A 14,459-nucleotide genomic window follows, 5' to 3' on the forward strand; every position below is an offset into this window, starting at 1 on the left:
TTCATTCCACCTTTTTAAATAGACCCCGTATACTGAATCGTGTGGTGAACCCATGGCACATTAGCATCCCCTACGGCGTGATGTATCTTCTCTGTATAGGAAGCAGTGGCCTAGCTTGTGTTACCGTGTTCCTTCGTTATGAGTCAGATGTGCTCAGGAACAGCAGGTAGATTCCCTCCCTACTGCCCCGTAAACTCCCCTCTAGTGCTCCTAGCATGAAGAGCTCTGCTCAATGTTGGCGAGCATATCCCCTCACCTCAACGTAAGCCACGTTTTCTGCAGACTGCTTGTGTTCCTGAATTCCGTTATGTTCTGGTTGTGCTCGCTTATCTTTACAATGCGGTACCAACTGACCGAAATTCCTATGATCCTCCGGGTGTGAAGTTCTGCTCAATGCTGCGAACACGCCGCTCATCTCCACGTTGGCGTGTGTCCTGCAGGCCAGCCTAACGGGGGCTGACATCCGCTGTTGCGATCAGACGCCTGCGACGCCTTTAAACACTCTTCCTCGAGACAGCCAACACTGCTGCCGCTGCTACACGATATATATATATATATATATATATATATAGGATGACAATAGTCTTGTTTTTCTTTCTTCATGTTCTCCTGATATATTTCTCTTGCAACCTAAATATACGATTCTGCACTAAAACGACATATTTACCCCGTGTGCCCGTGGCACGAAACTCCGGTAATTACCGGAGGCAGCTTTCGTGATTACATACTTCAGTGATGCAGGGAGTGCTTAAAAATCAAAAGGCACCAAGTTCGTTTGAGCGTATAAAAATGCATTTAGGCAAAGTGTACTGTCGAGCAGTTCACACGGCTGTTGAGCAGCAGATAAACTGTCCACCTTTCCATCTGTTATAGTGAACAAGCAGCTGCTCACGTTGATGCTTCCCTGTTAGTGCATACGGTGCGTCAGCGGAAGCTGACTTTGCAACCCTTTTTTACACGAGTTGCCCTAACTTTGGTTACACTAACCGGCCATATCGCTAAACGCGGTTAGCGCATTTGCAGCGCTGTGGAAACGGCGGTTAGGTCACTAACTGCGATTGACTGCAAATCGTGCATGGCGATCTTTGGTTACAGTAACGCTTCCGAAGTGGCCAAGATGGCAGCCAGCAAGTCTTGTAAAATGCGTGAAATTATTTGACGCGACTGTACGGAGGCCATGGTAATCACGTGGCAAGACAATCTGGCCGAAGCCTAGATGATGCAACGCTCGTGGTCAATCCTACCACCGACAAAGGACCATAGAAAAGTGAAGAATCGCAACTTGATCACCGCATCATGCGCTAGTGATATCGGTAACGGCCGGAGCCAATTGAATTTGGTGCGTCAAAGAGTTTAGAACGACTAAATATGTCCATGAAAACATGCATGGTATTTTGCGTCTGTCTGCTTCAGCATTCTGCGCTGAGGCGCGAGCCGCGTGGATCGCTTCGATCGCGATGATGGCGAAGCAGCTGACGAGTTGTCGGGCACGCCGTGTCAACGATGGCCGTGTGTTCTCGCTCTTCACGCGGTGCTGATCTGGCGCCTAGACTAGCGTCAATATTGCACCTCGGTTCATTAATCTTGCGTCGCAGTCTGTTGGAATTCGGTGGAAATAAAATTTGCGCCATGCCTTGTTCATCACCACAGTGAGCCGTGAATTTATAGGATAACGATACTGCTTAACATATTGTTTTTGGTGTTCCTTCAGGTTCTCCCGTTATATTCCTCTTCCAACCTCAATATATGTATGCGGTACTCCAGCGGACTGTGGTTGGGGTTTAACCTTGATTAGGTTAGCAACCGGTCGCAAGATTAACCGTGGTTAAGGGCACCTGGTAACAGGGATAATAATGCACCTGCTGTGGCGGTCAGTCACGCGAGGAACCGTCAAGTGCTGGTCAGCGAAACGGTCATCGCTGCTTGCCCTCTGTTATCGGTGGTAGCTTTGTTGGAGAGCGTCGTTTCTCCTCTTGCGACACCAATCTTTTGCAGGGTTCGCGACCCTGAAGACAGTATCCCACATTGCGAAAATGTATTCACCAAATTTAGGGCTTCCAACGGTATTATTGCGTTCGGTGTTCAAAAAAAGAAAAGCCTCACCATCTTCAATGCCGTGGCAGTTTGCGTGCTCTCAATTCACCATCTCCAAACTATTATCTTTATAGTAACGTGAAACATAGATTCCTTTTGAGCTCAAGCTGTGAGAGCATCGGTTCTACCGATTTTCAGAAAAATAAAGAAAGATTTAGGACCTACTTTAGGGAAATCGAGCCAGAACTACTGAGTTGTCCGATAATACGGACCGGTTCAAAACGCGATGAAAATATGGATGTGTCATCGCGGAGTTAAGGAAAATGACCTGAGAGGTCATGAAGCGAGAATATACAGCCAATCGGGCCTGACGTGTAAAAACGTATAAAGTGCATGTCTGCGCAATCCTAGGTCTGATATTGACACCAGAGACAACGTCTTGTTTCCTTGAAGCCATAAGACAAAAAAGGCGTTCGTTTTCTTTCGTATATGACCAGCCAATTTGTATCTCGTGAGAAATGTGCGAATGCTTGAAACTTTAGGATTAGGCAATCGAACAATGTCCCTTTCGATTCGGTCCTCCAGTAAAATAACCTTTTTTACTAGAAATCAGAACATTTTCATTAGTTGCCGACTGCGCAGGTCACGTCGTCCACTGCGCACAATATATCTTGCAATGGAAAGAAAACTGTAAATGTCATCGAATAAACATTGGACATAAGATAGAACAGCACGACGCGTCCCAGAGAAACCTAGAATTTTCCTTCAGAACGACAAACAATCTAAATGCAATTGTGATTAAACGTGGCACTTCAGTAGCTTTTCTTTCGTGAAATTGAGTAGCTGCGTCCTTTCGCGAGACAGAAGCGGCGTGTCCCATTGCCACACAACTTCATAGGATACCTTTTGATCTTGACAAAGATCGTTTCCCCTTGCTTTGTCATCTTCCCAGACAAAATGCAATACTGCTTAGGCCACGAGGATATACACAATTGGTAATAGGACCACAGTGCTTTGTCGAACATGAGCCATCCTCATTGTACTCGCCGACAACGGTCGCAGGGCTAGTGCCATCTCAACTAACCCACGCAAAGTGATTGCATTTTTGCTTGCTGCAGGGGGGGTGTGGGGTAGGAGCCATTGCTTACGGTGGTATACGCTATCTATGATGCCCGATTTATACATGTTGTTCTGTATTCCATGCGTTATTGGAGGTAATATAAGCATGGTTCGCTTCACTTCGCTGAAGTCTGGTCGCCCCTACCTTAGGGGGATATGAGCTGTTGTATTTTGTGCTTTCTTGCGGGGGTACGAGCCATTGGTGATAGTTTTTGATCACGGAAAACAAAAATGCATGGAACGACAGTCATATACACCTTCGCTGTAAAATCGCAAGGCGATATCGGCAAACAGGCACCTGTAGTGTACATCTATCTGTTATGGCATGGCGAACTATTTTTAGCAGATGCCTTGAGGCCTTGATATCTTGGGTTTGTGCGTGGCCACCCCTCAAGAATGGGTATATCTCAGGTATATCCCACTATCAACGAGCCATACATAAAACTTGAAAGTATAAAGTCGGCTCAGAGATATATCTACAGAACAAAGAACCGCTAATAGAACTGTTAATTATTTTTGACGTATTCTTCGATTTACTTAATTTTTTTATTTGACCTTTCGTTGTGTGTCACTGGGGGTGCGTCCGATCTTCACCAATGTTCTGACACAGGAGGTACGAAATCTTTAAATCCTGGTTGCTTGATACGTGTCATACATTTCACTACGCGCACCTATCATCAAATGTTATGCAACTCCGTTAGCTGCAAAACTATTCAAGCCTTTTACTTAAGCGGCTATTCACATAGGTTTCAATATGCGCATTGGATCTCGAATGGCAACAATTGTCGAATGGCAACAAATGTTTCACTAGATTTTACTTTTCTTTTATGCAACCAACCTCACCCAATTCAGAGTTTTATTTGCCAAGAAAGAATGTGATTTCCAGAATTAGAGGCATTTTGTAGCTGTTGGACTCCCCGAATTAAAGCATCCGCATATCTGGATGGTGCACCGTCGGGGATTGCAGGGTATCGCTTCGTAGTAAAAGCCTCCTTGCATGGTGATCCTTTGTTAGCAAGTGCAGTCATTACATCAAGGGTCTTGTATGCGGTGCGAATGCTTTGCTATTCAGTTGTGAATGCTATGGTATTCACTATGTTTACTAAGCGGCTGCTACAAATGCCTTCACACTGATAGCTCACGGCTTAAAACACTAAATACGTATTTTTTGCAATGAGGACTATTTGTGAAGAGAAAACAGTATTTGAATTTAAAAAAAACAATGGCACCACTCAAATAATAATTGTAGTTCTTATTGGGAACTAAAGCCAAAAAGGCAGAATCAATGCCTTCGTCTTTACGAGGTTCGCAACAAGGTTAATTTGCCGTGATTAACGTCTGGCTCAGGCGAGTGCCGTACTTAAACGTTATTACAGTGCCGTGGAATTCGTATCTTGTTTGCAACGCATTGCAGTTTACTATGGCCATGGCTCCATTGCAACGGATCGTGCCTGTGGCCGAATTGCCGTGGTGGAGGCGGATACGTATGGTGAGAAATCTGCGCCAACATTTTCCTTTCTTTCTTTTTTGCACATTTTTCACGTAGCACAAAGAACGACCGCTATCACTTGATACTTAGGCGAGCCCACTGAGCTGCATCGTCTCCTACAATCGAAGAAACAGCTCAATCCTCAAAAATAAGAAACAAGTGTAAGCGCTTCGTAAGCAGGGGTCTGATTTGTACAACGTCTCTGATTGATTCCAATGACCGCCAATAAAGAATTGGAAAGTACTGCGTAACTTGACGAACTGCAGAGTAACAATCCTCGAGGCATATTAGAACTCTCGATTGGAAAGGGTGACACGCATTTACTGCTGCATCAAAACAGCTTGCAGTGCAGCGTTCCTATTGGTACGTAACAATAAGAAGACGCTAAGGTCATCTAAACAATAGATTATTTCTTGAGCTTATTCATAATTATGATTCTGTACCCGTCTCCTCACTTGCTCGGAGCAGTGCTGTCCATATGTTTTAAAACCAATGCAATGAAAGTTGTTGCCTTGTGTTGGTTCATCACATGTCATGGCGAGTGCCGTGTGCTTCCAATCTGCTTTCTTTCGTCTATCCCGTTTGGGACAAAATTCACCAGAGAACTTTGACACTAATGTCCATTGGACAATGAAGCATAGTATTTATTCAATGAAGATAATGATGGGATTTTCTGAATTTTACTCTTGGCATTTAGGTTTGTAAATTTTCAACGAAATTTGCGTTTCAGGTGAAGCAATTGGCAATAAATTGCATATGCGCTAGGTCGTAACTGTTGCCATATGAATATTGACACGTGTACTTATCTTTATCGGGCGACACGTTTTGCCGCCTAGCAAATGTTATCGCACAGCGCGGGACGCGCCTGCATTTATCCGAAGTTTCTGGAAAGTTATCGATGCTTCTATCCGCTGTCTGTTGTCACCGAACCTTGGGTTATCTGATATCATCGCTTGACGCGAATGATGTAGATCTTTGTGGAAGGCACGCGGGTCCGAATGATTAGACTGGAACATTCGACGACTTCTGTATAAAAGCCGACGCGCTTGGCCCGCAGATCAGATTTACGACGATTGCCGACTGTGTTCGCCGCTCTCGTTGTGCTATAAGTGTAGCGTGTTTTGTGGGCACAGGTTTGCCCAATAAAAGCTAGTTTTTTGCCTTTCACAGTATTGCTACTGTGTTCTTTGACGTCACGACAACGTGACAATATGTAGGATTCCTTCGAAATTTAGACCGATAGCGATGTGAAAGAAATAGGGCCCGGTAGCGTTGGAAGCCAGCCACAAGCAAAATAGCTGCGATTCGCTCGTTATCTAAATGATCGCAGCGCTCCAGTTCCATCTAGGAATTAGCACTGAAAACTTTGTCTCGACATGGTTTTTTTTTTGCACTATACCTCACCTTGACAAGTCATCTGGCACTTAGGTCCTCGGCCTTGATGGCAGAGGGCTACTGTGGCATTCATCTCCATCGTTGTCTTGAAGCAACAAGTTGAACGTTTAGCGAAGAATCTGAGAGGGAGGATTACTGCGAAGCAGGCCTATTCGTTTCGTGGGAACTGTACGAAAACTGTTTGCCGTAACTTTGCTGTTAAACAAAAATGGCGGTAAAGCTAACGTCATAAATCAGTCGTAAGGTTTCACTGTCACAAAAAAACATGTTGCCCCTACAATACAGGCTTCACATAAAAGAACAACGTCCGTGTTCGGCAACAAAGGGACAAAACTTTTCTGTGTTATACTCGCGGACAACTTTTGTTGGCTATGAAGGGAAGGCTATTGAAACTGAGCGCGCCTCTGTCACCGCTGCTGGAAGTAGTCCCGCAGTTTTGCTCATGTTTGCTTAAGTGGAAAACAGGAAACAACATTTCATTTTGTTTTTTACAGCACCCAATTTGAAACAGTGCGTAACATTCACCAATCAAATATTGGTATTTCATTGTACTTTTAGTTTGCTCTTTCGAATTTTCGCACACCCGAGACTGTGGCAAATTTTGCACATTCATGCAACGCAAAATGACGCCCGTGTCTTCTGGAGGGTGTTCGTCGCTTGCTGTCCCGCCAATCAACTCCCCTCAGAGGCTGTTGACTAACATTAGCAACTAAAGACTGTTGAAGCACATGGAAAAAGTTTTTCCAGTGTCTTCGCGGAAACCAAGCGAGCCCCTCTGGAAATCGCAACCATCGGCACGTACAAACGAGTGAGCGATCTGACTGCTGCAGCGGGTCTACCGATGGCAGCGTCGGTGGTGCGTTGTCATACGGCGGCTGCGGAGCTCCGACACAGGCTGCGATGCGGCTGTTAAGAACTTCGTACATATCGTATGGGAATAAACATTGATTCACGCCTAGTTATTGTACCTGCCTTGACTAGAGAGGTTGTGCGAGGTTGGCGAAACCGAAACCGGTGCCGAATGCACCCGGACTACATTGCGTACGAATACAGTTACGTGAAAAAAGCTTCGCCCCCGTAGCTTGCGCTTCATAGCCAAAAAAAGCTCTCCGCGAGTATAGAATTTCTTCTTACCAAGCAGACGAGTAATCAAGCGTCCCGTTTTGCAAAACTGCGAATTTTTTTTAATGCTTTGAATTTGATTGCGTCGCGCGATACCACGCCACCGTTAAAGCTGAAGTTGGCTGCCTGATGTGACGTAATCCCAGAAGTGATGGTGGAAGAACATGCTTGCAAGGTTTGACCTGAGGTCCCACTACGAGAAGGCTTTTGTTTTAATGACATCCGGGATTCTCTGGTATGGCGGGAAATGCTCTACTTAAATATTTGCGGTGCTAACTTCTACTCGGTCGTCCCAAATTCTAGCACAACAACGATTTAATGTACGTTTCGTTAACGCTTCCAACCACGTTAATGCTCATGTTCGTAAAACGTTTTCTTTTTCTAATGCTACAATTTCTCGCGAATAGCATGGTAAATGATACGAGATATGCGAAGATGGGAATAAATTCCCATAAAGAGTAGAATTCGTTGGGAAATAAGCTGATATTTATTTTTGGGAGCTGCACCACACCAAATGTTTTTTTAGATAATAAATCAAGCGATTAGAGCATGCGGAATAAATGGGTGAAATATGGTACGCCTGAGCGACTCCCTATCGAACGATAACGACCTTGATGCGCTCTGATTGAAGATGTGGCCATTCGGAGTCTAATCATGGATACGTTTCTTCACTGTACGGGAACTTGCTCTGTGCTTCTTGATGTCAGAATTCACACGCTGTTTTCCACTTCATGAAAATCGTAAGATAGGAAACTGTGCGGTAATTTTCTCTTCGATAATGTGGGCGTCGTTTTATAGTAAATGTTCCTGTCAAATTATAACCACTGCGGCTTCAATTGGCCGCCATACTTATAATGTTTTATGATGCTCCTTTCTTGTGTTTCCGCCTCCAAAATATAACACTACAACTAGCCTATCATTCTACATTGACATTTCGCAGTTGAAGATGAGCACCAGAACGTAGTGCCAACGAAGTCAGGGTCACGTAATCTGACTTTAGGAATATCTGCACACGTTTGGGCGTGTCTTGAGCACACAAAAAAACTGACTGTCTCCTACTCGGCGATACTCGAATGCAGGGCATTACGTATGTAACCAAGACCACAACCTCGATCGTTACTTTTGCTTGTCAAGACGTCGTGCCAAGAAATTTGTCCCTGTTTTGAAGCTACTACATTCGTTCTCAAGATCATAGTTCGCCAATAATACCAAAAAAAAGAACCGCTAGCGCTCTTGTCTGGTCTATTGGGTTTATTTTCCATTGGTACAGTTCCCTGCTGCACATGAGTTCCTGCATGTATGCTGTTACACGACTTCTGATTAGTCGACATGTCTAACATGTTTCCGTACCCATCTGTTTCTGTAAAAGTTTGGCGGTTCGGCGAGTGTGCGAACGATGGTTATTACGGATTTGTTTAAACTCAATGACATTGAAACTCTCTGCGACTTTGCAGGTTACCCACTAAGAAAGCAAAGTCTGATTTACTTGCATGTTTACAAAATTGTATTGCTTCGGAATTTAGGAGAGCAACGGCGGATACGGGGCAGCAAACAGAACCACAATTTCAGCCACCAGATAAATTCATTCAGCAAGCACCCATCCGATAATGTCGTAAAAATCGCACTGGTAGCATCCAGTCAGTATTGTTGTAGGAAGTCATGTCATCAAAGCGTCAGCCGAAGGAAATCTATCTTGTTCCCAAAATAGCCTCTGGATTGCAATGCCATGAGGTGACAATGTTCAGGATGATTTATTGGCATCGTCTTTTAAGCGGGGCACTATCAAATTGTCCCCTGGCCTGTTCGAGTTAACGCGGTATGCTCTACATGGTTTGCATCTACCATTTTTTGCATCTCCTTAGTCTTCTTTTTCTCTTTTTCAATACATTTCTGTCTCGTACCATGGCCTATCCTTTCAACGGATCCAGTCGTATCAATCTGTTCATTGCGTTTTTCCACCACTCTTAACGTCTTTCGCTTATCTCGACCGCTGACCGGTTGGTGCTTCCGTCCGCTGTACATTACACAGCTTCTAGAAGGCATACCTTACTTACGGGCACACACAGGGCTTTCTGTAGTTGACTTAAAATGTGGACTTGAACGGAGACGCCCTCTGCCGGCGTTCTTAATTCCTCTAGTATTTTGCACAGGATACCTAATCGTTTGTCGCCTGCATGCACACGCATTTCGAAGTCTGTCAGGGGATGCCTCGTAACACTTTCGGTGAGAGCGTGACACGTGCTTTTTCCGCTTAAAGGCACTGCGAATTCAGTGCAACACCCAATGTTAAAGAAAATATCGCTCGACTATTACCGCAGTCTATATAACGCTGTTTACATTGGCATGTAAATATCTCGCGAGGTAAATGTTGCCGGCATTTCTCCATTGAGGATAAAGCTTTATTTCAAGCATTTATTTAACTACGGTATTTGAACGTAGCAAAATGTGCCCTCATTATATTGTTCTTAAAAGTGCAATATTTTCTACATCCTATCCTATGTAAGGTTTTTCGTTGCCACGGAAGGTATATGCGAAGTTCCCGGCACTACATTTTAACTGCTGACGAGGAATCGAGATTTTGTTTGGCGCCTGCTTGGTTCCTCGTGTACAAGACAAGTGTTCGCTTCAGTTGGCGGTACTCTGCAAAGGCTTCAACTCCCCATTAGCATCAGCTAGTGGGGAGAAAGCGTACCTGGGTAAATGAGCATGGCACATAAGGCCATTTTTTGTGGCATGTTACAATCAATTTGTCTTTTTAGTAGACGCCACGTACTTCGGTTGGGAAAAACGATATGCGAATTGTCTAAGCTGTATCTAAAATACCAGTTAAAGAGACGGGAAAATTATTGTTTTGTACACTACTCTGAATGCATCCGTAATCTTGTGGTAGACTGTTTGGAGAATCATCGTAAACGTTGTAGCAGTTTCACGTAGGTAGCAAAACATGCAACACAGTTCTCCGCTTCAGACGATGCAAGTGATGCATTTAAAACATCGTATATATGTGTGTACCAAATTTGGAAACTTCATGTTTCTCATCCTCATCGAGTAAGTCTAAACAAGGTTTAGAATTGTGCAGTCTACGACAGGCAATTGAACAAATTTGGAGCAGCTAAAAAAGAGAACGAACACCCTCTATAATGCTTCGTAGGCTGCGCTCTATACCCATTTTGTCAATGATTTATTATACCCTCAGCTAATGTACCACGCTATGCGTTATATTTTCCACAGGTACAGTTCCACATTGTGCTCGAGGTCTTGCATGTATGCTGTTACTCATTTTCTCATCACTCCACATGTGTAACACGTTTCTGCACCCGTCCCTTGGATGGTATTACGTAATGACACCGCAGTATATTGTCACGTGGTAGTGACGGTGAAAAAAGGAGCAATACGGTGGAATACAAAACAAGCTTTTATTGGGCGAACTTGTGCCCACAAAAACAGGCTACACTTATAGCACAACGACAGCGGCGAACACGGTCGGCGATCGTCGGAAATCTCATCAGCGGGTCCAGCGCGTCGGCTTTTATGCAGCAGTCATCGAATGTTCCAGACTAATCGTTGGGACCCGCGTGCCTTCCACAAAGTTCTACAGCATTCGCGTCACACGATGAAATCAGATAACAGAAGGTTCGGCGATAGCATACAGCGGATAGAAGCATCGATAACTTTCCAGAAACTCCGGATACACGCAGGCGCGTCCCGCGCTGTGCGACATTTGTTAGGCGGCGAAACTTGGTCGCCCAATAAAGATAAGTACACGTGTCAATGTGTAAATAAAAGTAAATAATTTAAGCAATCGAACATATTAGTTGTTTAACCTCTCCACGAGAGATTCTGGAAATATTTTCATGTTATCATGTGGACGGTACAGTGCTTTACTTCATGACTTCCTTTTCCTCAATCGCAGCGCGACTTACTGTGGCAGCCATTTCAGACGATGACAGGTGGTCGTGACTGTTGAGTAGAAACCGACTCGACGTTGAGCAAAGGAGCTCGACGTGGGCCACAGAGAAAGCCCAAAGCAATTCGTGAGTGGAGAGGACAAACGTTTTATTCGTCGGGTGGCGCCTTTTGCGATAGATACGCTTCACGATATAGAGAAGATTAGGAGGAGATAGAGGACTGGCTCGACTGCAATACATGCAATTAGTAAAGTGATTAGCTAAAGCCCTAAAACAAGGCTTGAGTAGGCTTTGTCTGTCACTAGCCCGTTTCTGAGGAAGCGCCAATAAAAATTAATCATAGTCGTTATGTCCTGGTCATAGTATGTCAGAAGTATGCCGAGAAATTTCACTGTCGCGGAGAGTTCTAACGAAAGCCGTAGCTTTGGGAACATTATGATAATGAATGTATCTTTAATTCTTCAATCGTTGGACTTCACGCGTCGTCGTCATATGCTTTGGCGCTCAACTTATTGGGGTTCCTGTACGTTTTTAAATATGCAAGACCGCACCATTACCCCGTTCTGTAATGTCTGTAGATGGTTCATACTACAGTCGATGCTCACCAAGAAAAAGGTTGGAAACGGTGACGGCGTGGTAGAATATGACGTCAGAAAAGCCAATTACGAATGCTGAATTAAGGTTTAACTAAACATGGTAACTTGATTTTCGTTTCAGGGAAAGGGAAAACGCCGAAAGTTGCTTTGGATTTTAATGCGATGAAAACTGAGAAATGAGTAGATTTATGTAGTATTCCTCGCAGGTTGCTTTTTCTAGTCCGTACGGCTCACGTTAATTGGTTGTGTAAATGTTGGGAATTCCCCATGCCTGGCCTTGAGGAGTTCCAGAATTTTGTCATCGTCCTCGCTAGAATTGGTGTGTCGTTAGCGATGCTTGGAGCTCCGACATTGTACTCTACTCCAAAAACTGGGCACATGAGGACCGGAAACATTATCCACGCGATCGTCGCAGAGAGAATGCTTCGTCATTTGGTCCCTAAATACATTCATATTTAGGGGCTGCACCCACGCGCATTCAGCGAGAAAATCCTGCGCATTTGGACCGCAAAGGCTAGTTTCGTCGGTCTGAGCTGTAGCCGCACATTGGTTGAGTGCATAAAGTTTCTAAATAAATACCCTAAAGGGAAATGTGGCGCTAGTGCCTAAGGAGGATCTAATGAGCGCTGCCTCATCCTACATGGGAAAGATGGGAAGTACAGGCTTAGGATTGACTTCAATCTTCAGACCAGTGGCATTTGCTTCCGGCGCAGTAAACGAAGCTACATTCAAACATAATCTTGTCATATCTAATTTAATTTCTGCAGTATCCTATATAATGTACGACACGTTACATTTATTTTGTATGACTTTGAGATTGAAGCACGATTTACTATGGTTTATCAACAGGGCACAGCAGGGTTGGCATTCTTGTGCGATTCTGTTCCCAATTGAACGCCAGAGAATAGTTACTTAGTTATTTTTACAACAGCAATAACAGCCATGCATGTACTTATATAAAGATCCTCATAAAGTATTTATGGAAATGAAAATGTTGCATTGTGAGAAAGTGTAGCGCCCTTCAGAGGAATACTGCAAGTGTTGTCTGCTACGACGCCTGCTCGCTGGAAACGCGAGATTTCTCTGGCAGACAACAGGCACTTGAGAACTGTCTCGCTCTTTCGAGAGGCTGCGTCGGCTGTCACGATTGCTGAACGTCGTCAAGTACTTTAAAGCACATCTTCTGCACTGCTAGCAGGGACGCTTGTGTCCTGTTTCGTGTAAGCTTCAATATATTTTATATTGACGTACCACTTCCGAAGCGTTATGGCGTGGCTTCGCGCTTACCTATTTTGCCACACTAGACATCAGCCAGGAAGCAGCAAGCTTTCCTACCCCACATAAATTTGTGTTCTCAAAGTCCAAGAAGACGGATTTCAATGAGCACATAAACGAGCAATGCATAATGAATCCCTAAAAAAAACTTGATTCTCAAGCCACTAGAAGTACAACTGACTATGTCTTGTATCAGTAGTGCCTTTTTTTCTATTGTGAAGTTTCGTAAAGCACGTAACCCTATAGGGCCAACCTAACGCACTTAACAAACCAAGGTCCAAACGGTCAAAAACGTTCTTTCAACGTTTACAATGTTGTCTCTTTCTCGCCAGGGCGTCGACACCACACCGCGAGAGAAACATCGGCCCAGCCGCTGGCCAAGCGCGCTATCGCCACTTCGAGCAACATAAAAAAAGCAGGGAGCTTTGCGTGGCACCGTCCCACTGCGGTTTATAGGAATTGCGTCTGAAGCGAAACCAAAACTGCCAAAAAATACTAAACTACTTGGCCAGTTAACAGAATGCCAATCCGTAGCCTGTACTTCCCATCATTACCGTGATGGTTGAACGATTGCAGCGCCAGATTTCCCTCTAGTTATACTAATATGAAAGTCCATGTTTGAATGGAAAGCTGGCGCGAATTCTCTATGTTGCACATTATGTGTCGTGTTTCTCTATGTCGTGATTCGTCACTTTTCAGGATTTGACAAGATGGCGATTGAAAATGTGAACACATGAGTGCTCTAAGCCCTTAAGACGTCACAAAATTCAAGTGAATGAGGGCAAATGAAAAGGAAAAAAAAAGCATTCACGCCTGCATAAAAAAATAAAAGGTTGCCAGCAGCGCACGCTTTCATAGAATATTATGAGCTGAAGTCAGCGCCGAAAGTTTACGGGCTGCCAAGATGCTGAAGACTCGCGATTTCTGAGCAGTTTGTAATCTTATAGCCTGTAAAACCCCCCGCATGACTCTAATCTGCATAAACATTTTAAATATTTCAAAAACATTAATCATTGGGATTTCCATGGCAAAACCAAGATCTCATTGATGCATGTCGTACTGGGGGACTCCAAAATTTGGACCACCTGGGATTCTTTTACGTGCACCTAAATCTAAGTATGCACCGGTGTTTTCGCAATTCGCCCCCTTCGCAATGCAGCCACCGGGATGCTTTCAAGTATTTAAACCCGGAAGGCTGCGTGCTTAAGCCGTGGAAATATCCCGCTTTTCTTCACTTGCCGCGGTTGGCAACTGGTACGCGAACGCCCGCTGTACTTTGTAGCCGTGTTGCAGAATCCCGCGAGGAAGCTCGGAAACTGGAGGTGTGGTCTACCTGAGCGTGAAGACCAAGACTTTGATCCGGTCTAAATACACGGGAACGCAGCAATCTTTTCTCGGCAACCGACGCACCGATTTTGATGACGTGTGTTACAATCTAGAAAAGCCTGGCCCTGAATCAGCATTATGGTGCCCAGTATTTCCGGAATTTACCTTTCTCTGCAAAAAAAATAAATACATAAA

At 44.4% G+C, this 14,459-nt stretch overlaps 1 protein-coding gene across 1 annotated transcript in view; it reads left to right on the plus strand.

The window, feature by feature from the left end:
- Nucleotides 1-14,459, plus strand: part of LOC139051707 (uncharacterized) — a 133,879-nt gene that overhangs the window by 52,168 nt on the left and 67,252 nt on the right. Inside the window, exon 8 of the mRNA XM_070528674.1 lies at nucleotides 4,568-4,642. Coding sequence (XP_070384775.1) covers nucleotides 4,568-4,642 — 75 coding nt within the window. The remainder of the gene's footprint in view (nucleotides 1-4,567; nucleotides 4,643-14,459) is intronic.

The sequence above is a fragment of the Dermacentor albipictus genome, unplaced genomic scaffold (genome assembly GCF_038994185.2).
Source record: "Dermacentor albipictus isolate Rhodes 1998 colony unplaced genomic scaffold, USDA_Dalb.pri_finalv2 scaffold_14, whole genome shotgun sequence".
NCBI classification, from domain to species: Eukaryota; Metazoa; Arthropoda; class Arachnida; order Ixodida; family Ixodidae; genus Dermacentor; species Dermacentor albipictus.